This window comes from Diuraphis noxia, unplaced genomic scaffold (genome assembly GCF_037042655.1).
Source record: "Diuraphis noxia isolate RWA-SAM2 unplaced genomic scaffold, SU_Dnox_SAM2 contig0002, whole genome shotgun sequence".
Taxonomy (NCBI): Eukaryota; Metazoa; Arthropoda; class Insecta; order Hemiptera; family Aphididae; genus Diuraphis; species Diuraphis noxia.
In genome coordinates this window covers 6,977,260-7,003,527 of record NW_028301712.1, presented here as the reverse complement: position 1 = coordinate 7,003,527, position 26,268 = coordinate 6,977,260, and the positions used below count along the sequence as shown (strand labels likewise).

The 26,268-nt window shown below is 29.2% G+C and overlaps 1 protein-coding gene across 1 annotated transcript in view; it reads right to left on the bottom strand.

Annotated features, from left to right (window-relative positions):
* The window catches only part of LOC107166080 (uncharacterized), a 35,330-nt gene extending 9,875 nt beyond the window's left edge, over positions 1-25,455 (bottom strand). Inside the window, exons 1-2 of the mRNA XM_015514603.2 lie at positions 24,719-25,455; positions 4,761-4,809 (exon numbers count right to left, since the gene is read on the bottom strand). Of these exons, the coding sequence (XP_015370089.2) occupies positions 4,761-4,803 (43 nt within the window). The 5' untranslated portion in view covers positions 4,804-4,809; positions 24,719-25,455. The remainder of the gene's footprint in view (positions 1-4,760; positions 4,810-24,718) is intronic.
* Between the last annotated feature and the right edge of the window lie 813 nt (positions 25,456-26,268).

Genomic DNA, 26,268 nt, shown 5'->3' with positions numbered 1-26,268 from the left:
ATACACCACTTGTCTTGTGTCTACGTATAACGATTTAATACATATACCTATGGTTACAGAATTTTCACAAAAAAATAATATATACCTATGTCTATATTATGCACTACTCAGCCGATAGTTGCATATAACAATTTAATAATATATAGGTATTAATGTATTATACTATATAAGTACCTTCAAAGTATATAGTATAATATAGATTATAGAACACTTAGAACAGTACGTCAGTACCTATCTATATGGTCCGATTTGTTCCCGATGCATTTTTAATCAGCCATAATTTATGACGTGTAAAAATGTTCTGTGCATTGTGTAACAGTGGCATACATTTTCGATTGTCAATATTATGTATTATGAATTAATGCGATAGGTATAGCTGGCGTTGCAACGAACCAGTTTTAAAAACTCATAAACTCGGTAACGCCCAGAGATACACTCGTAAGCACAGCGAACACATGCGCCACGGGACCCATTGCGTTTCCTGGACAAACGTGACAGTGGCATTGCAACATAAATGCTGATAAACACGTAATTAGGCGCCGAAAAACACTAACCGTCTATACCTATGTACTCGAGCGCTAATGGTGACGTAATTCTTTTATGAACATACCTATATATATTTTAAAGCATTCCCAACAAGATGACACAAACAAACCGTATAATAATTGTTACATTCTGTGGTACAACTGGTACAAGTTTATATACTTATAAAATATTATTTATATTGCATATAGTACATAATAACTATTTAGGACATTGCAGCGTCCCAGGTTTGAATTATAATATAATATTCTCTCGCCAAAATTGACCATTACGCAGCAACTAAATATATATTATAAATACATAACGATATTGAAATTTACGCCATATTATAGAATATTATATATTATATTGTGATGGTGAAAAATGAATACTGAGGAAAAAATACAAATCCTTGATCTTCGATCAATGTGAATGCACTTGAAACGCTCCTAATGTGATACATATAGGTACTCTACACAGTGTGCGAATAGCGTAGTACTACGCTGCGCAAATATCAATTTATTATTATAATATGATATTATTATTGTTTATTATCTATATTATATTCATCGAATCGTCTACACACGGTATTTTTTTCTGGATCGCGCGTTAAGAATTACCATACATTGTGGCCAATTTTCGGTCGTTAACCTTCGTGGCAGATTGTCATAATAAAATAAAATAATATATAAAATATTTAATTGCTACTTTTTAAATATATTTTCAATTTTACCCTCCCATCTTGGGTTATAAAAATTATTCATCAAAGGTGTATTTTTATTTGATGTGACACAGGCGCCATTTAATAAATATTCCTCAACAATATGATGATGAATATCTGAATTTAGTAAAAACTATATACGTACCAACATATTTTCTAATGAGGTGGTTAAAATATTGATGTTATAATTTTATGATACATCAAGTTTGAATTGTGTATAAAATCTCTGAAGAGTTTCAGAAGCCAAATATAAGAAATAAGTATAAAGTAGGTATGAGTTCAGTAGTATTATAAAAAAGTTATAACAGTCTATTATATCTAATCGAATGTCGATATAAAATAAAATTATAAATATCGTTCTTAAAAACAATCTAATTTATTGAATAGCTATAAAACTATTAATTAATTAAATTCGATTATTATTTACCTATTATTTACTTCCCGCGCGTTGTTTTATTTTTAATTTTAATTTTTAATAAATATCTAATTAATATTTAATGTATTGTTTTCACTCTGCACACTATTGCCAAATAAAATCGTAATCGCTTATCAATATCAATATGTAACGTCAATGGAAAGTTACGAATAGATTGACTTTCATAAGGTAGTAATATCGATGAACGCATATAATCGTGGGTGTTAACTGCTATACATATACTATATTATATACATGTATCTGTATAAATATTATGAATGATGATAGTAATGTCTCCAATATATTATAAGAGAACTAGCAAATAGTTGAATATGTTAAGACAATACTAAATACACAATATAGCTTAGTAATTTTTACAATTTATAATAACTTACTTACACTTATTTAGAATTTAAGTGAAAAACAATTTATATTATTTTTTAGGAATCAGCGTATGTTTTATTAAGACAACTTAGCTCTTGAAATAAAATGAACACAAATTAAATCTTTAAAATTAATTGTATTATTTTTAAACTATTGATTTAATTTTGTCTTGGATGATTGATAAGGATGTTAGATTTTTACATAGTACATTTATAATAAATAAAATAATAAAAATACTTACAACACTGAATATTTTAATAATATTAAATCGATCAATATAAAATAAAATAAACTCTATTCAATGTTGATTATTTTTACACTAGAAACAGGATGCAGTTTAATATTGTTAAAATTTTCTATAAATTTATTCAGTACTTAAATTTAATACCTTCCGCATTTGAACATATTATATGTTTTTAATTTTAATATTTTTTTAAAGACTAAAAATTGTTTAATTATACAGAAATAAATAATAATATGACTTGTGAAATATAGTTAATGGTATCATAAAGAAGTTATGAACAACAACTTAGTAATTAATAGTTAATGATTATAAAACTAGATCTGAACAATTTTTGAATAAATTAAAAATGTAACAAAATATTTCATGATGAATACAATATTTCACCACACAATTACTACTATTATTAGGTACTATTATTATTATTGTATTGGTATTAAATATACCTATACAAAGATTACAAGAGTCATGCATGCTTTGTAAAATATTAAATGAACATTTTATTCAAGGACGCTTTTTTTATATTATTATTTAAGTTATTGATTTTTTTATTGCTATATATATATATATATATATATATATTTTAGCATATAAATATTACGTACACAACACCATAGAGTTTTTTTTTATCGATGTTTTGCAACATGTCATTTTTGTACTACAATTTTTATACATGTCTAATAATATGGTGAATATAACGTAATATAATTAAATTTCTACTTTTATAGTTCCAAGAAACGTCTACTTCTTTATTTTTCAAAAATAGTATTCCTATATCAGTATAACTATTAGTCCATGCTCTCAAGTCTCAATTTATCAGAATTTTAACTTAAAATAACAATTATCATGTAAAAAAAATCGATTGATCATTAATTATGGCTGATTAATATATAAAATATAGCTAAATGAGTATTCAAATTCAAAATGAAACTATTATAGGTATATTAGCAATTCCAAATGTGATCGAAAGTAGTGTATAACTGATCACTAAGCAATAAGCATTGTTTGTACTTGACTACCTAAATATAATTGTTCTAGCTGTGCCTAATTGTAGATTTTAGGTGAATTCAGTAAAATTGGATAATCTTTTATACATGAAAAAATAATATATTATTATTAATAAGCGTATCTAAAAGTGGTAGGAGGGAGTTTACCCCCCTCCTCCTCCCATTGGAATTGTAGTCAATATGTTCAGTCCATCTAAATATTATAAATATTGTGTAATCCCCAAAACCACTTGGATAATTAAAGTATACCTAATACCTATGGAGTGCTAGTGTGGTTATATCTAGCCTCCCTCCTAGAATATTTGAGCACCCTACACCTATGCTCCACAGAATAAACCTCGCATTTATACTAGGACAATTGCCTACGGTGTCTTTTCAGTATTGCGTCAACATGTTCATAATAATAATATAATATAGGTATATATATAACTTATAGTCACGAGCGTATTTGTGATTTATAAACCAGATCATTGATTGCCAACATAGTATAAGTACAATGTTATGTAGATTTAATCAATGACCATAATACAATAAAATGATCGCCAAAGTACTAGTTAAATAAATAACTATAGCTTGTTATATAAATTAAATATTTCAATTATAAAACATAAAAAAAAAATTGTGATTATTAAATACCTATAATGAATCAATAATATAGTTATATGATATAACAACAACAACAACAAGACGAATCAAAACATTCCAAATATTGGCCGAGTGCATGTGTAGTATAGCCACATAAGACCTACCAAATACCAAAAGTATAATATATCCTCTTTGTTTCAAGCAGTAGGTATAACATTTACTATTCAAAATAATATAAAGAAAAATATAAAACTCAACATTGCTCAAGATTTCATTTGATTCCTACTTTTTAGATCGACGTATAAAAAATATCTTAAAAACAGACAACGCCCTTAAATTACTTTCACAAACGTATAAATAATTTTTTCAAGGTTCTTCCTATTAGTAACTGAGGCCTTTAAGATATATGATACATTAAAAATGCACGGAGACCACGATATTTTGAAACCATTTGATAAATCGTTACGAAAAAATTGTTATGACTGTAATTCTTAATGGTCCTTAAATTCTAAGGTCCTATACATAACACAGCTATAGTATGTCTTCACAACAAATGAAAAAGCCATTATTTTTTATAAAACTTATACATTTTTGTACTAAATAGTTATTGTAATTTTTAAAGATATCTATTAATTGATCTATATAATATTATGTTAAGTTAAATTTTAAATAAAAAGTCAATAAAACAAATTATTATTAAATGTATGATGTACCTATTTTGCAATAATATATATTTTATGAAGGTACCTGGTACATCATAATAATAAATATATAATATACAGTATTATTTGTGTGTGATATATTATAATGTACCTATTACTGTATTAGGTATCTGTATAATAATTTATAATGAGAAATTAAAATTAAATTTTTTAATTTACTTACATATCGTCAGCTTACAAATGAATATAATTTTGAGCCGTCTCATTTCAGTCTGAAACAAATGAAACAGATAATTAATTCATTTAATTAGTACAGATAAAAATTAATTTCACAAAACCATACATGAGTAGGTAGGAAACAAAATTATATATATTTTTTAATTAGCTTGTCTTTGTCATATGTTTATCAGAATCTAATTAAAATCGATAATACATGACAGGTATATTTTATATTTAGGTACCTACACACAATGTGATTCACCGAGCATCATGCACATAATGTGTATTCGAGAAATATTTTTCAATCGGTCCGTAATTTGTTATATAGTAGCCCATGTTGGACGAATTTTAATATCAATAAATAATAATGTTCTTATCACGTTTGTTCATTGTAGGTATACTATTATATAGCTGTCATTAAAATCGTAACGTAGGCATTGCGGCAAATTTCTCGTACCAGTCCAAAATTTTAGCGGAGATCTTCTCGAAAGCTTGACTGGCCTATCCAGACCTGTGCACATTTCTCAATACCCTACTTTGTCCTTGTTTATCTACGATACATTTAATCAAATTTTGATTTTTGGAACTGTTAAAGACCATATTTTCAAATAACATATAAGGAATATCGTGTAGCTAAAACTATAGTTATAACTTATAAGTATGTAAAATATTAATATTTAAAACTTTAAAACTTTAAAAGTACTATAAGAAATTCCTTTAAAATTAAACTAACGATAGAATTATAGAACATTGATCATATTCGTATTTATGAATTTGATAGGTAATAAGTAAATTTCCTGAAATATTAAAACTCAAAATAACCCATCTTCCATGTAAACTACAATTGCATAGAAAAAAATTGTTGTCAAGTTTTCATGTAAGAATACTATCCGTGTTTGTAGGTACTTATAGATTTTTACAACATTTTAATTTATAAACGAGTTACTTGCTTAAAAATCAAGAAGGGAGGGGAGCAGGTATTAGAATCAAAATACGAAATTGTATAATAACCTTGCCTAACAAAAAAATATCGTACACATTCATACTGACATTATAGTAGGTATTATACTATCTATGTGTATTATGGATTTATCGATTTACTTTCAATAACCGAACGTAAATAAAATCAGTCTATCTGCTCAATAGCTTCAATCAATACCATCAGAAAAACGAATATATTATACGTCGACGTAATTGCGGTAGTCGATTAGCTGTTGGTATGTAAGTTTTTCGGCAGTGAAAAACCACCAAATCTTTACTACCTATGTGGTTATTGGATATCTTACTGCAGTTTCTTGGCGTAGGACTTACACTGCAACCCCTGCACCATAAAGTCAGCTGCACCTGCGACAGTTGTAATAACATTGAAACTTGGAACTACATATTGTGTTATACATACGAGACACATTAAGTGAAATAATATATCCTAATACGATAATTATATGTGTAGTAATGAGTAAATAATGTCTAATGACGCTAACAATGTCCAAAATCACAAAAAAAAAAATCAAATCTGTAACAAGCGCCTGTCTTAATCGACATGTACGAGAAACCTGTTTTTATTATTATCATAATATATAGGTACCTACGTAATTATTATTGCATTTGCAATATCATAGACTTGGGTGTGACCATTACAACCTTGACTGGTCTGACCACCTATATATATATATATATTTATATTTATATATTTTAAGATAGCATACCTATTTAATATATGCATTGTATAGGTACTATCGGAATCGAACGAGAAGGAGCGACGGTGAACGGAGGACTGGGCAGACCGCAAAGAGACAACTGTGGAGGGAGGGAGAGAGAGAGAGAGAGAGTGAGAAAGAAAAGACGATGACGGGGGAGAACAAAAAAAAAAAAAAAAACGCTACCAGTTTTCAGCGCGAGCACGACACCGCCGTAGCCCAAATATTACCACATATTTTTATTTTTACAATACACTGTTAGACCCGTTGCCTTGTGTGTAAGTGTGTGTGTGTGTGTAGTATAGTCGCGACTTTGATCTCGTTTTGTGAAACACGCGTATATACACGTAGGCTACGTAGGCATTATATTATTTTATAATTTTATATTATATTATACGCGTATATAGGAATTGTATATATCACGTTGCGACCGCACTGTTATGGTCCATTGCAGAAAATTCGAACGGTTTTTCGCGAGTTATTATGAAATTGATGTCTATTGCGATAATTACTCCACGTCTATAATAATAGGCACATAATAACATTTTATTGATATTACCGTGTAAGTAGTGAGTAGGTACCTATTTGACTGCGTGTCGTGTGTGTATGTGTGTGTTATACCTCCGCGAACGGCGTTTAAGTTGCTACATTGAGTTATTAGAAAATTACAGACTTTGATTGTGTACAGCGCGAGGCGAATAAACTTGATACAAAGGCCCCAAAACAAATTTCTAGTCGTTAAAAAACGGGTCGGCTGCACCAGTCAAGTAGCATACCCGCGCACCAGCGTAGTTCAGAGATAATATTGTTGTCGTAATAATATTATTGAATTTATCATGTTCTCATTGAAACACTGCAGCTTAAACACGCCGTGCTTATACACACCGCTTACATTATGTTTAATATTATATGTGTATAAAATATAATATACACCGTCTGCAGGTTATGGGCGAATGTATATGATTATTACATACACGAGCGTACGATATGCATGCGCATAATATAGATAATAATATTATATTGTAATTTATAATAATCTTATATAATAAAATGTATTATAAATATTTATAATATCGTTGATGATGAATATTCGTGGAAAATCGGTATGATATAATCCAAGTTAGTCGTTTTGTTGAAAACCTTGGGATCAAATATTCAAATATGTATAGGTACTGTATAGGTACACGCGAGGCGTTTATTGTATTTTTAATGAACTCATCATGAAAAAAAAGTTTAATTTTTTTTTTTCCAAGAATGAGTCCACTTAGAGAATGTGTTTATTCGTAGGTATCAAAAAGTTCAACAGATACCGTCATTGAATAAAAATAAATTAAAACCAATCACGCGAGATTAACGAAAAAAATGTGCATCCTAAATATTAAAAAACATAAATTACAAATAAGTAGATTTCTACTAAATAATTACATAGTATATAAAAGTACCCTTGTATTAAAAGTGTTTGAAATGTATACAATAAAAAAAAAATTTAATGCTCAAGAGGTTCTTACACATGCATTTGTTGTCTCCGTCTTACAAGTGCGTCACAAAACAAATTAACGCTCTTCAGATCAAGTTTAACCTTGTTAGTTTAAAAATTGGAATGAATCGACTTATTATGAAACTTGATGGTAAGAATATTATTTGCGTTTTTACGATACTTTTATTTTTTAGCAAGTTTTGCATATATGATATAGCGTAATTATTTAAAAATGTACATAACTCACTTAAAAACTGAATTGTCGTAGAAAACTCACATACAAACATATAGTATATTGTGTGGCAAGGGCGGGAAGTGAGCCATTTCAGTCGCGGGCGTCGTGTGCGGCACGAGCCGTAGCGAGTGCCGCATTTCGCCCAAGACTGAAATGGCCTTCCCGCGCGAGCCACACATACTATTTTTTGTCACGCCCCTGCGTTCATGGAAAAGGTTATGCAGGGATCTATGCAACAATTATAGACTATTCTACAAAAACAATTTCATGGAAGACATTTACTAACGCATCGTTCGACGCACTTATCTAGGAACAGTGCAAATTAAATATGTTTAAATGTTTATGCGTCATGCAAGGAGGTTATACTATACATTTAAGATGTAACCAAAAGTTTATGTTTTGTAAGAACCGTGGTAGGTATACATTTTAATTTCTGGTTGTGCAGGGGATACGCGCCCGGCGGTCGGCACTTTTGGGGATTTCTTCTTTTCCGCCCGGCACTTTTGGGGATTTCCTCTTTTCCGCCCGGCACTTTTGGGGATTTCCTCTTTTCCGCCCGGCACTTTTGGGGATTTCCTCTTTTCCGCCCGGCACTTTGGGGATTTCCACTTTACCGCCCGCTGGACGGAAAAAGGACGCTTTCGAACGCTTCAACCGTTGTCGAAAACCAAACTTTCGGTGCAGGCGTGACAAAAAATAATTTTCTAACCGTCTAGTTTGATTATAGGTCATGGTTTCAAATTTGGTATCTATGATATACGCACTTGAAAGACGGAGACAACAATAATGGCTGTGAAGCGTCCTCTTAATTATTTATCCATCTATTTATTTAATATAAGTCGTATATTTAGTTACACGCGTGTGTAGAAACTTGGGGGCGGTTAGAGGGTTAAAACCTCCTATAATATGGAAAGTATATAAATGCATTTATTATATTTTATGTAATTATTATGAACCCCCCTCCCCATATTAAGTTCCTGTCTTCGACACTGTTTAATTATTAATTATGAGTTACGACGGATATGGTTATTTTCTTTTATTAACAATTCACTCTCTTTTTATTTATTTAACTTCCAATATAACATAATATTAGGAAATACCTTTCATACCCTTTTCAACAAATAGATCATATAGCTCGACTCAAAATTACTTCTACTCGTGTATAATATTAATTTTAATATATTGATTGTTTTATTATTAACAGAAATACAAGTATATCACTTTTAAATTATATTCTTATTAGTTTTAATAAATTAGACGTACACAAATTAGGCATTTGTTGAATTTAAGCAAATAATATTTTAAGTATTAATATGGTCATCAAAGAATTTGCTTACAACTATGAATTAATACACCTTAATTTCAACTATAACATATTGTGTTTGACATATTTTATTCTATCGATCTCACATTCTCTTTTAATTATTGGTACTTAACAGTTTATATTAGCATTAATGGCATAAAATTAATGTGCTTTTTCTTTTTCCTCTCAAAATAAATGTCACTGTGCAGTTTCAAATCCTAAATACGTTATACGTACTTAATATATACTTATATTTACAGACAATAATTAATATAATATATGTACTGTTTTAAAATTTTTAAACGTTTTAACTTTTAAGTGTAGTACACTAGTACCTATACAACAAGTTTATTAAAATTTATTAAAATATTCAATCTCTATTGAACACAGTTGTCTTTCAATTTATGAATAGTTGATATAGAGCGTATACAATGTAATTTGATAATAATATAATATACATACCTACATATATAGTTGATAGTTGTTATTTTATGTCTACTTAGATCTATAATTTTATTGCCATTATGAACATTATTAAATATAGTTTATACGCATCAAACGTATACCGGGGTACTCGATACCATATAAATAGTGTTACGGTAAACGCCGAACGACATAAAAAAATTATACTTTGTTCAACGGGTTAGAACAATTCAAACGATTTATAATCACCTGCGAATGAATAAAATAATAAAATAAGTTGTAAAAATGCACAATGTTTTTATTACTATACACAGGAGAGTCGTTAGTATTTGAGTATTAAAATAAAGTTTTTTTTACTAAAAACAAAAATAAATAATATTGTTTTTAATCTATTTACCTATAAAACAATAGTTGTTGATAGATCATTGTCAATATTAAATTATTATAAATATATTCAGTTAGAATATATTATATTTTATGGATATAAATAATAAATCTATGGACCTTTTTACTTAATAAACTCATTAACCATTTAGAAAAGAAAGTGAGAGCACTTTCAGTGTTTAGAAGTTATACAAACACTAAACAGCATTCTTCGCATCCTAAACATATTAATTACAATGCGTGCAATGCATAATAATATAATATGTTATTTATGTAAAATTATTTTAAAACGATGTTAATTAATCACGTGATGTGGTTTTCTTTCATAATATTATGTTTTATTAGACAACAATCCCAAAAGATCAAGGAAATTAGTAATACGTTATAGAACTATATCACACATGATGGTTTTAATACAAGTACCTTAAGCAACAACTATATAATATAATCTATAGAATATACAATAGGTATGTTTATATATCGTCATACCGATATATAGACATACATAATATATTTTTTATCAATGTTATAAATGTTATAATAATGTACCTACCTACGTGAATAATTTTCACTTTTTGCTTTTCTGTCAGTTTCAAATATAGTTTCGTTATAATCATATTTTACTCTTTAATTTAAAACAAAAGACTTTCACATTTGGTTAATGGTATTTTAACTCATTTAAGTAACAAAATGTCATCAATTTTAAATATTAAGACAAGAGACAACACAAAACACCGGCACTGTTTACAACAATAATTTATTTATTATATAGCCAATATAGAATATAGATATACTGTTTAACAAAAACTTAACCTTATTCATTATTCCTGAACTCCTAATATTTGATTTGTTTAAATTGTATGCTAAAATAGTTGGTAAATTTGTTGTTTAGAAATATTAACCAATATTAAACAAATTTAAATAACATAGTAACAAATTTACAACAATTTCTGTATGGCATAATGTAAAGTTAATAACAACCCAGAAAAAATAAATACAGCATTGTAATAACTTATTACTAATAAGTTTTAAGTAGGTACATATATTGTCTTATTTAGTAAATAAGTTTATGAAGTGCTATACTAAAATATCTACAAAGTTAGTTAAAAAAAAAAATCATCCTCATATTAATCCCTATATTCTTTAATCTTTTAATTAATTATTAATTAACACGAGTACTTACTGTATTGTACACTTGATATCGGGTATTTCTATAATAATCTGGTTTTTGAGAAATTACATTCCATTATTCATAATATTATCTATGTGATTCGAAACTATACAAAAGAGTATAACAATTTATATTCACGATAATATTGAATTGGAATGATAATAAAATTTCTTTTTTATGAGTTGAGTCTGTAATAAAATCAATAAAACTTTATGAAAACATTTTTGTTAGTTTGTATAGTTGATGAGAAATACAGTTAAACTAAACCATCACAGTTTTTTTTATATGATAGCATGAGAAATTTTAGCACACGAGTAAAATAATATATATAGTTTATGATGACCACAAACTTCACGAATCGATGAAGATTTTATAAAAATATGGTTACACTTTCACACACACGCTGGTATATTATATACACATTAATATAAGTAAGTATATAACATCTGTTAACACATTGAATTCGTTACATATATGCATAAGAAAAATTATAATAGTATATAATTATATTCCATTGCAGCGTGTCTATACACTATAGAGATACCTACTAAAATGTAGTTCATACACTTATAAGTTTACAATATATAATAGGTACTATAAATAAAATTCATACACTTTGACTTATGCAGTTATACTATATGGATATAATAAACTAATATTTATACTATGCACTTGTAGACTATAAGTCAAGTAATAGAATATCAATGTCATAATATTTTTCGTCAACTAATATACAAATATGTACCTATATTAATAAAAGTCATCATTTTTTGTCACATTCGTTAAAATCTCCAGCAATACCGAAATTTTTGTTATTAAATGTACTGAATAGCGTAATGTATATTCTATATTAATTAATAATTAAACACTCTAAATATTGCTTATTAATATTTAAAAAAAAACATAGATATTTATACTATTTTACGTAAACATATAGTCAACATTCAATAAAAAAATTACTATTTTTTAATCATAAATTAATTTTATTTTTATTTTTTAAATATAATATTTAAAATCTGTAAACATAAGTACAATAATCAAATAAAATAAAATTTCTTTTTAGTTTTTTACAAAATATTTACATGATTATATTATGAGGGAGGCTGTCCAGTGAGAGAATCCTCAATTAATAATTAATGTAAAAAACTATAAAATATAAATTACATATACCAAACATACACGATTTTATGTGCTGGGTTGGGGTACAAAACTGAAAACGAAAATAAAGTTAGGAAACGATCCGTCGTACCTATTCTAACATCGATAATATGACACAGCATTACAGCAGCAGACGAGTAAACAAATCGTATTGTCCTCACTTTACTACATTAAATATATATATATATATATATATGGATAAGAAGTACGGTGGCATTGAGAAAGTACCTAATATTGTTATTATTATATTTTTTCAAACGAAAGTAGTATATATTATATATTTATATACAATATATGAGATACCTACATATACCTATAATATGTACAATATTGCCACAAGATGATTACATCAGGAGCGCTGAACAATAGCGTTACGCGTCAGCTATCACGCGTGCCATTCTGGTCTTGTATCGGAATGATTCCATATAGTTCGCGCTCGACGTGTGTGAGTATGTGTATATGCTATATAGCCGAGTTTGTGTACGGTTATATGCTTGCTATATAGTGGTGTGCGTTTATATGTGTGTGTGTATTTATGTATTATAAGGACCAGAGGACAAAACTTTCACTGTGAACTGATTTTTTCCTCTCTTTCCCTCCCCCTTGTCAATATCGTATTATTTCTCTCTTATTTCCCTCTCTATATTTCTATATCTCTCCCTCTCTCTCTCTCTCTCTAATTTTGTACGCATCATAAAGATGACCGCGTAGGTACCTAAATTACAATAATATACTCTGGAAATATTACGTGCACGTCATCGCATGTTCTAAATTCAGAAGATTATAAGCATCGAGGTCCCATCTATCCATCCATCCACCCATCCATCTATAACGATGATAGTCCAAACCACAATTTCTTTTAAGAGGAATCGTGCAAGTAACATGCGTAACACGTTATTAAACATTTGTTTACATAAAACGAATTGATGTCGCTTTAGATTTAAAACGTGCTCGGTGTAATAATATTATTGTTCCGATGATATGTGCAACACGTGTACATGCAGCGTTTAATAATATACCTAGTAATATTTACTACAATACTATACTGCTAATGATGTTGTTAGATAATATATTATGATATTTACTTAGTTCGATTCAAATATCTTAATCAATACGTTTAAAAATTTACAATACTACAATTCTGAATATAAACCTGTATACCACAGTATACTACAGTACTACGTCATACTACAATCTATTCTACAATGCAGTTTAAATGTTCTCAAAAATTAAGACACTACATACGATAAAATGTAACATAAAATGATTACATATGTCTGTGTCATTTTTAAAATAATAAATATCACTGTTATGTCTTGCGTGAGTTAGGTGTATGTAATTGTATGCGCTGTTTGTTACTTGATTATACTAATTAATGACACAGTTATTAACGAATAATATTATTAATACCGTGAGTTTATGTTATATATGCAGTTACAACATAGGATCTAAATCTTTATTGTTGTTTGTAAAACGTGTTTTTATTTTAAAGACGATGCGTTAAATAATATTGAAATCTGAAAGTGAAACAACTCCATGTACTCGACCAGATAGGTATTATTTTACATTTCCTCTTCAGTGTACCTACATAATATAATACGAGCCAAGGTTACGAAGAATTAGCTAACACCGGTAGGACTACATAAAAACGTGCGAATAACATATGCATTGTCGAATCTCGAATGCATTTTATTCTAAGTAGTTTTCTCAATGCTTGTAGTTAGTAGTTACAATACAAATGCAACTCAAATAAACAAACCATAATAATAAAGTTATTGCAATATAGTATAACATTTTTTTTCAGTTTGTATTGATTTTTAACGTAACGAAATAATACAAATTTTTTTTATAATAACGAATATAGTTTAAGAGTGTAAGAGATGCATTTTTCCTAGTTCTTAAACTATAATATAATTAAATACTGCAGGGTATATTATATACACATCTTTTTCAATAATGCACTTATTAAAAATCTGATTTTTAGAATTTTTTAATATAGGTGCTTACTTAAAGATCATATTTTCAAATTCTTAAAATTTTCCATACCTACTACTTTAGGAAAATTCTTCTGAGATACAAACTTCGGTTTTAATTGAGATTGAGAAATCTCATTTTATATAGTAAATTATTTAGTGTAAATTATATATACAATAATATTTGTTTTATATAGGTACCTATAAAAGTAATAATTTTTCAGAAAATATTGATGTATCAGAATCAAAATTCGTAAGACTAGTTTTTATAACTAGACATTTTAATAACTGAGAAACCATCGTAGTTCAAATTTTAAGTTATTTAAAAATTTTCAAAAAAAATATTCATTAAATAATTTTCAGCAAATTGAGGGGTGAGGGTTCTTATTTGAAAAACAGAAGTTTATATTAAGTACCACAGAAGACAGGGCAATCTAATCCTTAAGTAATACAAAAAATTCAAGAATTTGAAAAAAGGGTCTTAAATTAACTGATATATTTAAAAATTCTGAAAATCAAAATTTAGATAAATTCATTGTTAATGAATAAATAAGGGGTGATTTTGCTTGGTGAATCAACCTGCTTATTATTTTTAAATCCTGCAAATCATTTTTGATAAATCTATCATATATGTACTTTTTCTCAAAATGTTTTATAATAATTAAACTAATATTAAACCAATAACAGTCAGTGGCCGAAAAAAGTTAACTTTTTACTATAATACGACCCATGTCTCATGTTCTAATAATACATCTAAGAGAATATTGTATATCGTACATGATATAACTACAATAACTATATTAGTATTAGTAATGTTCCAAGTATGGGTGTATCATTGTTCTCAATAAACATATGTGATGAATTGCTTATATACATTAAGTTTTAGTACAACTTCGTAATATTTTAAACATATTTTAGGTCCAATGTGAAGTCCATAAAAATATTGTAATTAATTAAAACTGTTTTTATTTTGAAAGCCACGCCTGATTAAAAGAGAAGAGATAAAATACACTCTTAGCACTTCTCATTACATATAATATAACGTATTGCTATATGTATGCTAGTAAACAAGATCTAAGCCAATCACGCGTGTTTGAAGGTACTTAACGGCTAGCTGCAGTTATCAGTTCTACCCATTGTGTTTCCGATTGTAGACGGATCTGATGCGTGACAACTGACAATACATTTTTTCTCTCTTATTTTAATATCCAGTATGATCGTTTAAGATTATATGACTGATTGGCCAATGCTATAACTGCCAATATCATCAATATATGCAAGATGCAACGACACAAGTACCTATAAAACAATCACAAACGATGTATCTCATCAAAAACATTACATCATACCGGTAATATAAGTACAGGATTCTAATTCAGATCAAGGATACGTTTTTATCTTTTTATGTCACACCTAGAAGGCCACTACCTATATCATTATATTATGTACGTAAAAATTTCGTCGAATTCGGGACCGTGTGTGATCATAATATCAATAACATTCATAAATAAGGCATGGAGGTGTTTTCGTGTGAATAAAGCTAATAAAACAATATATATATAGTGAGTATTTTTTATCCCCTCGACAATTATATACGAAGTTTTATTTGCTAAACCACGTGTAAAAATAAAGGTCATTAGTAGCCTATTTTAATTACCTATTCTTCAATAAAAAAAATAACAGCAATTCTCTTACAATCCAAAAATAAAATAAAATAAGAAAATCTAAATAAGAATCATTATTATATTAATATCTTATATTTCCTTACTGTTCCTAACAAAAAAGCCAATTATTTGGATCATTGAACAAAACAAGATTATATAGACTTATATGTTATCATTTTTTGTAAATTCTAAGATTACGTTTTAATTAGAATACTTACGGTAAAGTTTAATTTATACTTCAATGGCCACAATATGGCTATTGAAGCTCATTTATATATTCTATGATTTAAACCCAAATCATTAAAAATACATCTGCAATAGAATTAATAATAAGTATTATTACTAACTAGTAACGTTGCATAGTTCTGTACAAACTGCAATTGTCCATTTGACCACGTTATTGTGACACGCGCATTAAATAAAATGTTTTAAAAAGAATCTGCAATATGTATTGATTATTAGATCGATAATACTTCATTTAAAAAATGGAAATAAAATTTTTAATGCTGTAGCAACTTATACCGGCGCGGAAATAGTAAATATACACGATATATAATTTGACGACTGTTGGGTACGATGTGTAGTGTAACACACTCAGATTAGGTTTGGCGGACACGGCCGTGGCGATTGAGAGCGTAAAATCATAGCGTATGAGACATGACTACTGCGCAGCTATAATCGTTAATAAATTCAGATTGAAATTCTTAAAACATACGGTTAACGTGGTTTTCCCAGACTCATTATTAACACCGATAGAATCGTCTTTGACGATCATAATACAGGTATCCTCGGTGAGTAAGGTTGATTACCGCGGCCTTCTACCCGATTGTAGTAGATAGTCGTTGTGAATCATACACCTATACACATTCTAACGCAAAGGCCAAAGAGATCCGTCATTTAAATGCTATGTAAAATTTCAATTTTTTCAAATCTTACCAAATTCTACTATTGAATTTAAAATCTACAATTTCAGGTTAGATGACCCAATTTTGAAAAAAAAAGCTAAAACTAGCAGATAGTTCAAAATTTGAACATCAGATGATTCCAGAAACCCTTCCAAGTTCCAAGCAGCCCAATCTACCTCGAGGAGGAGTCTCATTATTTGTGTTAACAGCCAGAACGGAAAATTCAACAGCTGCAGTCTGTATATATTATAATCCTATGGCATACGAAGAATACGAATTCAGAGACATGTGTGGAAAAGCGTGAAGAGGAGTAGGTTTAAGTAGGTAAATTGTAAATCATTATATTTATTAACTACAGTTCTTTGTAGGTATATATTATCTACTATTCTATTTCACAGGCGTACACAGAATACCTATAGGTACCTACATAGAATGCTTTGCATCCTTAACACCATCTAAAACTATTATTTTTTATTTAACACTTTTTCTTTATCTTAGTTTAACTACCACATTTTTTACATTTATGTTATAATTTCAATAACTTGTATGTACTATATTACCAGATATGTAATTGTCAATTGCAGGCGTTAGTTCATTAATAATAATAATACACGAGTATACAACCATAAATGTATATACAACCAATGTTAAAGTGCATGGTTTGCGGATCAAGTGGTCAAGGTGCATGATTTTATTCAGATGTAAAGATATTCGCACGTGATTTTGCTTTCGTTACATGCTATAGCTGGTATGTAAAAAACTTGAGTTTAGACGCCAAACCGAATTCGTACGAGGAAAATATATAATTATATAGTTAATTGCATCTGTGATCATCTGTAAAACCGGCAGTTATAACGAAGCACTAACTAACAATACCTGTTTTTAATTACTATAAATTGAATGTCGATGTTACTAAATTTAATACAAATATCACGATAAATCACTATATCAATATAATGGTACCTAGTTGGAATTCAAGGATATTGACACCAAAAACATCATTTTCTTTTATAGTTCATTTTTATTCTCAATTTATAAATCTTCATTTTCTTATAGGTATACTCACATAATTATCGTAGTTCAAACCAACATAATCGTTAAGCACATATCTTTGGATTTAATTCAAACTTCAAAGATTATCATTTATCAACTAATATAAAACATCAATTTAGTTATTAATCTTGTATATTTATTTTAAAAAATAGTTGTTTGATATAAAAATCAATGTATTTTTGTTTAATAAATTTTACACTTAAGTATTAAATACCTACCAATTTGAAAAATCCTAATGATTACCTAAACATTTGATAATTAAGTACATATGTCTAGTTATGTATAGTGCCCCACAATTAACGGTAGGTATACGTAGGATACGCATTTAAATCACTTCATGAGATAAAAATTTAACAAAAAGGTAAAGATATTATTTATCAGGATTTAAAGTGTTAAAACCGGCTAGTTAAAAAAATATACATAGAAAGTAAAAGTTGTAACGATTGCTAACAAATAGGTCACCAAAAAAAAAAAAAAAAACGAGCTCAAAAATGATAGTATAAATACATGTGAATGTTTACATCATAGCATTATACTCGATACAATAATAATTACATGTTACAATAATATTATAAATATCAACATAATGATAATAATATAACAATAATAAATGAAAAAGACGAATTTTTGATTGAGATTTAATCTCCTAATCACTTTTTTGGGGACACCATTCTAAAAATTCATCAATGTATGCAGATAGTTGATATAATTAAATTTATACGTAGATATCAAATTTTATCTGTATTGAAAATAAAATATAATGTACATTATACAATGTGTCATTACTCATTACTATTTAAAATTAAAATTAATTTTTAAGCATTAAACTTTTATTGTTCCGGACTGTTATCAAAATTTACATCAAATAATTTCTTTAGAATGTAAATGTTTTGAATTTTGTATGTGGGTAATATAGGTATAGTAATTATATGCAAGTATGCTGTAAACAAAGAACTTTTCATAACGTTTAACCGAATCCAATCTCGATAAAATTATAGATGAAATTTGAAATGAAATAAAAATGTATAGGTAGTTTATGGTAATATTTATATTCATGTTTTAATGATTTTTTTTTCCTAAACTAAATTTAAAATCCCAAGGTAACATACTAGTCTAGATATTAATCCAATTGATTCTAAAGATTAATTTATGAACTTGTATTTATTATTAAACGATAAAAATCTAAATGTATAATTTTAAAAATGTGTATGTATAAATACTTGATAATCATGGCAAATATTCTATCAAACTTGCTAAATACACTGCCTATTTTTCATAATTAATAATGATTATTTAAGTATAATTAATTATTAACTTATATAATATTCCTTTCGTTTTTTTTTTAATATTCAATTAGTCTGTTTGATGTGGTACCATATATTTTAAATAATCGTTCACTTGAGTAATTTTTTAACAAAACCATCACTTTTTCCCGGTCAAAATATATTCTTAACTCATGATCTATGATTAGAGTTATTAAATTAAAATTATTATAATGTTAAGACAGACCATTAAATGGTTCATATAAATTTGGAATTTTGAACCACATATTTCAACTGTAATTAATATGAAAGAAAATGAACAATAAATGTCTGTCATGACTCATGTTTCAGACAATTATAAGTTGTTGGTAGATAATCCAATTAGATTATTTAACTTTTACTTAAATGGTTGACCTAACATCGAAACGAAACATATAAATATGAATCGCTTTCTTAAGACTACAAAAAAAGGAAAATAACTTCTGACAATTCATTTCAACCACACCATGAAAAAAAATTAATTAACTCGATATAATATTATGTGGCATAAAATATATTTCCAAAAATTTGTTTTGAAAAAATAATAATACAAAAATAAGCATTTCAAAAGAAAAAAAGAACAGAACTCATCATTAAACAGATTGGAACAAATATAATAATATTATATTAGTATAAATTGTGTTCCTATAAATTTTAAAATGATTATAGCTATTAATTGGTTAAATGTTTGTCCATTATTAGACACCAAATTTTTTATAAAAAAATTATTATTATGGATTTTAATTTTAAAATCCAATTTAAATCATTAACGAAAAAAAATCGTTATTACATTTTAGTATTTAACATATCAGCGCAAAAGATTTAGCCGTTAAGGTTTTAGATAAATGTTTGAGAGTTTGAGATACTGAATGTAGACAGTTTAAAAATCTATGTAAGTTTACGACATACTTAACTCTGCGGGGAAATAACCTCAACCGACTCAACTTCGTTGTCATAGTAATTGTTTCAAAGATTTGTTTGAAACAGTAAAATATGAAACAAAAAAAAAACAGTTAAAAGAGACGAAGGAACAGCTAGCAGTTTTTCTGGAGTATAATAAGATAATATTATTTATTTATAAGTGTGATAAACAAAAACTAATGCATTTAATTAAAATGTTCATACATTATTAATGTAGAGATGGTATTTTGTTTTTCAAAAAAATTATTTTTTAAAATACGATTTGCACAACAAACCGTTCTCGTTAAGCCAATAATGATCATAACGATGATCAATAACATCCATACATTTTTTCTTTTTATAAATATTATAATAACGTTTACGCCTCTTCTCTCGATAAGATCAAAGTGCAACTTGAGTTGATTTATATCCAAAGCCATGTTACATAGTACGATTAGGTAATATTTATGCAATGGAAATTCTTACAGTTGTACAATAAAAATATTAATATAATCTAATGTTATTATAAATAATGTGGGTTCCTCATGAAAATTCGACTACCTATATTCACGTGTATTCATGTGTATACGCATGTAGGTTGCTTCCGTTTACAAACATTAGCTGGCTTACGAAACTGTGAGTAAAATTAGAAGTAACAAGTTAGATTGTCTTACAGCGTGTTCAATGTCCAAATACTGATCATGGTAATCGGCAAACGGCAGATAGGTACTTATATTCAATATTTTTTTGCGATAAAATCTGTGGCCAATTGCCAGCTAAAAATATTCATACTAATCATGTGATCGGATTATATTATGTGATTTGATCCCCATTTGCATTAAACAACAACGAAATAGTATGTTATAAATCATTATACTTTCTGTAATAGTCGAGCTGTCATAGTTGTATACTAATAGCTAATAAAAATAAAAAAAAAAAAAAAAATCATTATACTTATAAGTACATAATAACGTATAAAAATGACCTTTTATTTGAAGATGATTCATTTTGTAAACGCGAAATGGTTATATATTTTATGTAAGTGCTTACTTTGAATTGCATAATGTCAAGCTGCAGTCATATGATTGATCATTATTTTCTTTAAGTTAATACATTTAACATTTGATCCAAGTAGGTACGTAAATCTATTATTTACTGATCTTCTTTATTTTTTTTTTATACGTTTTACATAAAATATTATATAAAGAAACTTAATTTTAAATTCTATACAAGTATCCATGGTAAGGTCAAAATGAATATCATATCGTTTGCAATCTTCTAATATCAATTTAACGCTATAAATAGTTCTTCGTCAAAATTAATACTAATCAGTAATTAGCTGAATTTCCGTGATTTTCTTAAATGTAAAGTTAAGGCTCTTGATATCATTATCAATTATTTAACATATTATTCATTATTATCTGTACCTTAATACTGGCATACTTTTCGCATATGTCTAATTGTTTAACTTTTCAATTAGATAGTCTAAAAATTCTAATCCGAAAAAATCGAGGAAAAAATGCATAAATGCAAAAATGCATCATTAGGCCTTTGTTCACTGAGGATCTAAAATACTCAACAAGATTTAAGAATTATAATGGTAAGTTAAAATTAAATAACTAATTATTAGATACCTTTTCACTAATTTCAAAATTTTATTTAATAAAAATAATTTAGGATACATTTTAAGAGTTCACATTGACCTGGCCTGATCCTTTGTATAGACGGTTTTTAACACCAACAAATTGATACATTTTTTGTAACTCGTTCAATGTCATTTAAAATGCAATTATATTCATTTTATCTAGCTATAATATGCCTATGTTTCTTATATAGTTTCACTATCATTTTGATTACAGTGTTTAAAAATTGAAATTGATTCTTGTTGCACAATATCCAACACACGGTGGCGGTATCCGTTGCCATCGGGTGACTTCATAATAACGGCACCGTTAACTCGCTTCAATACACTCTGAGGGCGACCAGTCATGAAATCTAATGAGCTGATTTATAACGGATAGACGGCTTTAGTGCGTTGCATTGAATTCTAATTAACGTTAATAGTTTATACTAACCATGACACGACACAAGAAAAATAATAATAATTGCTATAGTTTATTTTGGCATTATAACTTATAAGCCTCATTATCAAACTTTAGCGTCATCAAATACAGATCAGTTATCATGAAATATTCATTAAATAGTTCTATAACGGTTTATTATTTAAAAAAATGATAATTCTACATTTCTACCTATATTTTTGAATATTTAATAATAGAATTTAACACACATGATATAGTGTATTATTATTATTTTCCAGTAGGTAAGCGTATACACTTTTTAAATAAAGAATTTATTTTTGAGAGTAGGTAATTATTATCCAATACATTGCAATACATCACAATAGCATTAAAATAGTAAAATTAATGTCTCTAATACACCATCATAAAAGTATAGGTATAGGTCGATTAATGGAATATTGTTAGGTTATATTATTATACAAGATAATGAACAATATAAATTGTATAATATAAATATAACAATATAAATTGTATAATTGAGGCCTTCTTTTAAAGTAAATTAACATTTCGGACAATGTTTAATCTGCAGATTATCAAAATAATAATCCGTCTTAAACCAATTTGGACTTAATTAATTAAACACTAATACAATTTCAATTATTTTACCTTCAGGCTAATTAAAACAATTTAATCTATTAGGTATATGTTATTTCCTATGTATTTTAAAATAAAACAATAATTTTTTATAATATGTATTATAACCTGTTCCGCGAACCGAGGGAATGACCTCTGCAGAGGACGATGTTTTGAGCAGAATAATATAAATAGGAATTATGATACGAAATTCTGAAGTGTATAATTGTGACATTCGTTTCTGGTGTAAAATGTAAATATTATTAAAACTCGACGAATTTCCCAAATCATGTGTATATATTATTATATAATATATTAGACGCATCGTGTATATACTTTATATATATATACATATATGATATATGTATAAGTTAGACGTATTGTTTGAGTGTGTTTGTGCATGTCTATATCTACCGCTGTTATACGCGGAGACTGGTCCAACCGATCCGACAAGTTGCACGAATGAAAAACCGATACCTACTCACTTGCAGGATCCAAAACCGATCGTTTGAGGGAAAAATATGGAATGCGCCACCACCGTGCATATAATATAATATTGTAAAAGAAATAATATATACCAACGAATAAAACATATAATATGATTAACTGGTGTTTTTTTCTTGGAGAAAATAAAATAGTTTCACGCGGATCCATTATTTGCAGTGATGGTAGGAGAGAGAGTTTTTGTGGCGTAACTGCAGCGTGTTCTGATTATCGTCCACACTATAACGTCGCTATAATATTATAATTTATATATTATGGACAGGCGGGTACCGCGATGATTGCCGTGGCTGGATAACGCTGCGATTAACGCGTGATTCATATAAAGACACGCTCGCGCGGGGAGGTGCCGATTTCCGACCGATCGATCGGAAAAAAAACGTAATAGTAACCACCCGTCGCTGAAAGTGAGATATATTCGTCTACGGGGACTATTCGCATAATCAGCATAGGTACCACGGTTATGGTGGAGGAGGGGCAAAGGCGGTGGACAGGGTACAAATACATTTAAATGCAATATATTATATTATTTTTTTCTAAACTTCTATATAATATGTATAAGTGGTTTTTATTTTGTTTTTATAATAGTAAACTTGTCATATAACACCATTAGATTCGACACTAACAGTTTTGAACATTAACGAATTAAAACATAGGTACACCTATAAACTATTGTGAAAACAGTTTAATTTTGAACTTTGAATTCAGTGTGGAGTGTGAAAAATACCAAAGTGAGCATTAGAGAAAACCACGGATTTCGAATATTTAGTGAATTAACTAAAGCGAGAAAACTTTTAATGAACATTTAAAAAGAGGAATTTGTGAGGATTTTCGCAGGCGCATAGCGACTATACGAGTATAGAGTGGGAACCGTACCTACTTTAAAGTGGTTCTTATAGGACTGTAGAAACCCAATAGTAAGGTTTCAGTATGCGCGATCTTCTAACCTTTTCAACAATACCGATATAATATTATATATATAAATTTACAATAATATGTATATGTACGCAATTGTATGGCTCTGGTATCTATCTATTATTATATAATACTATAATATCTATTATACGTGATAATCGTACAATAGGTATCTGTCAAGTCGAATGATTATGTACACGTCTTAAACGTAGATCGGAAGTGGCGTACAGCGTATTGTTGTTACTTACGAGATCCTGGACGACGTGCTGCGGACAGTGGACGTTCGGAGCAGCGCGTGCAAGAGGGTCGCATGGACCTCGGCAGTCAACAGGGTCGTCGTGCGGGGCTGCGTTCTCCGCGGACGTAATCTAGGTACATATGAATGTGTAGGCACGTCGCGCGAGTGGGGTGTCACGGGTTCGCAGTGAGCATTACTCGCGAAGATTGCGACGGCTTTGGCGGTGCAACACCCGCGTGGTGTACGCGAACGACTCGGCGGCGGTAGGACCGAAACGTCGCGGTTTTCGTCGGCTGATCAACGTAGAAACAGAATCAACAAATGCGCGTTCGTCAATATCGCGTAGATGCACCGCGGGAGTGAAAAACGTATAGACACACCCCGAACGAGCGTCGCTAAATATTAAGCTCTTCCGTCGAACAAACAACAAACGACGTCGTCGCAGCCTATACGCGCCGCGCTATTATACGGCCGAGTCGATATATTATATTTATAATATTACTGCTGTTATTATAAATTTCAAACAGAACGGATTAACAATCGCGGGCGGCGGGTAAAACGACGATTGCGATATTAGGTACTATTGCGATTAATAAATAATTATTGTTGTTAATGGTTTGGTTGAACAGCCGACGACCGCGGTGCGTGCGTCATATATTGCGTGTGATCAACGAACCGACACTGAGAGAGCACTGCCGCGGTGGATTTGGCGGCGGGACGACGGCGGTGTGCGCGTAACGCGGTCGGCGGCAATCGCCGGGGGACCGGCCGAAAGACTCGCCGCGTCCTCCACCATGCAGCCCGAACCCGGGCCACTTCCACCGGCCGCAGCGGTCGTCGCCACTCGTCGCCGCCGCCGTCGCCACTACCATTTCGCGCGCGTTCTTCTCCGCGGCGGCCGGTGCAACGCCCCCGTGGACGAACGATCGCTGCGGGTCGACGACGCGGGTTTTTTTTTCACACGACCGGAACAAAGAGACGCGCGCGCGGCGTCTGCAAACGGACCCGTCGCTCGGTCGCTGCCAGCACGGCCACGGCGTAAGAGAAGATTCTTCTATTCTTCATCTACGCCGCCGTGGTCGCTGCAAAAGGCACATCCGGAGAGACGAGTATCGTGGCTGGGTTACCGAGACCGCGGTAGTGCTGAAAGACAAAATTCTCAACCTAGGTATAGGTTGTAGGTACATCATCACTACATGTTATTACCATATTATCATGTCCTTATATGAATGTCCCGAAAATCCTTAATATTATTATCTTCATCGCAAATCATGTTGTTAATATTGTTATTTTTTCCACAGTAACGTATCAGACAAAATGATTCAATTAGATCGGAATTTTTTAATAAGATTGCTGTTGAAGACTCATTTAAATCTATTGGTGTGTCACACTTAGACCATGTATTATATACACATATTTTTCTATTATTATCACATAAGTTGTCTCTTATAAGCATTACGACTCTTATGTATAAAATATTATTATATTTTTGGTAGTCGTTTAAACTTGTGCACGTTTGCCTACTGTGTTATCACAAAGCGTTAATCAGAGTCACTTGCA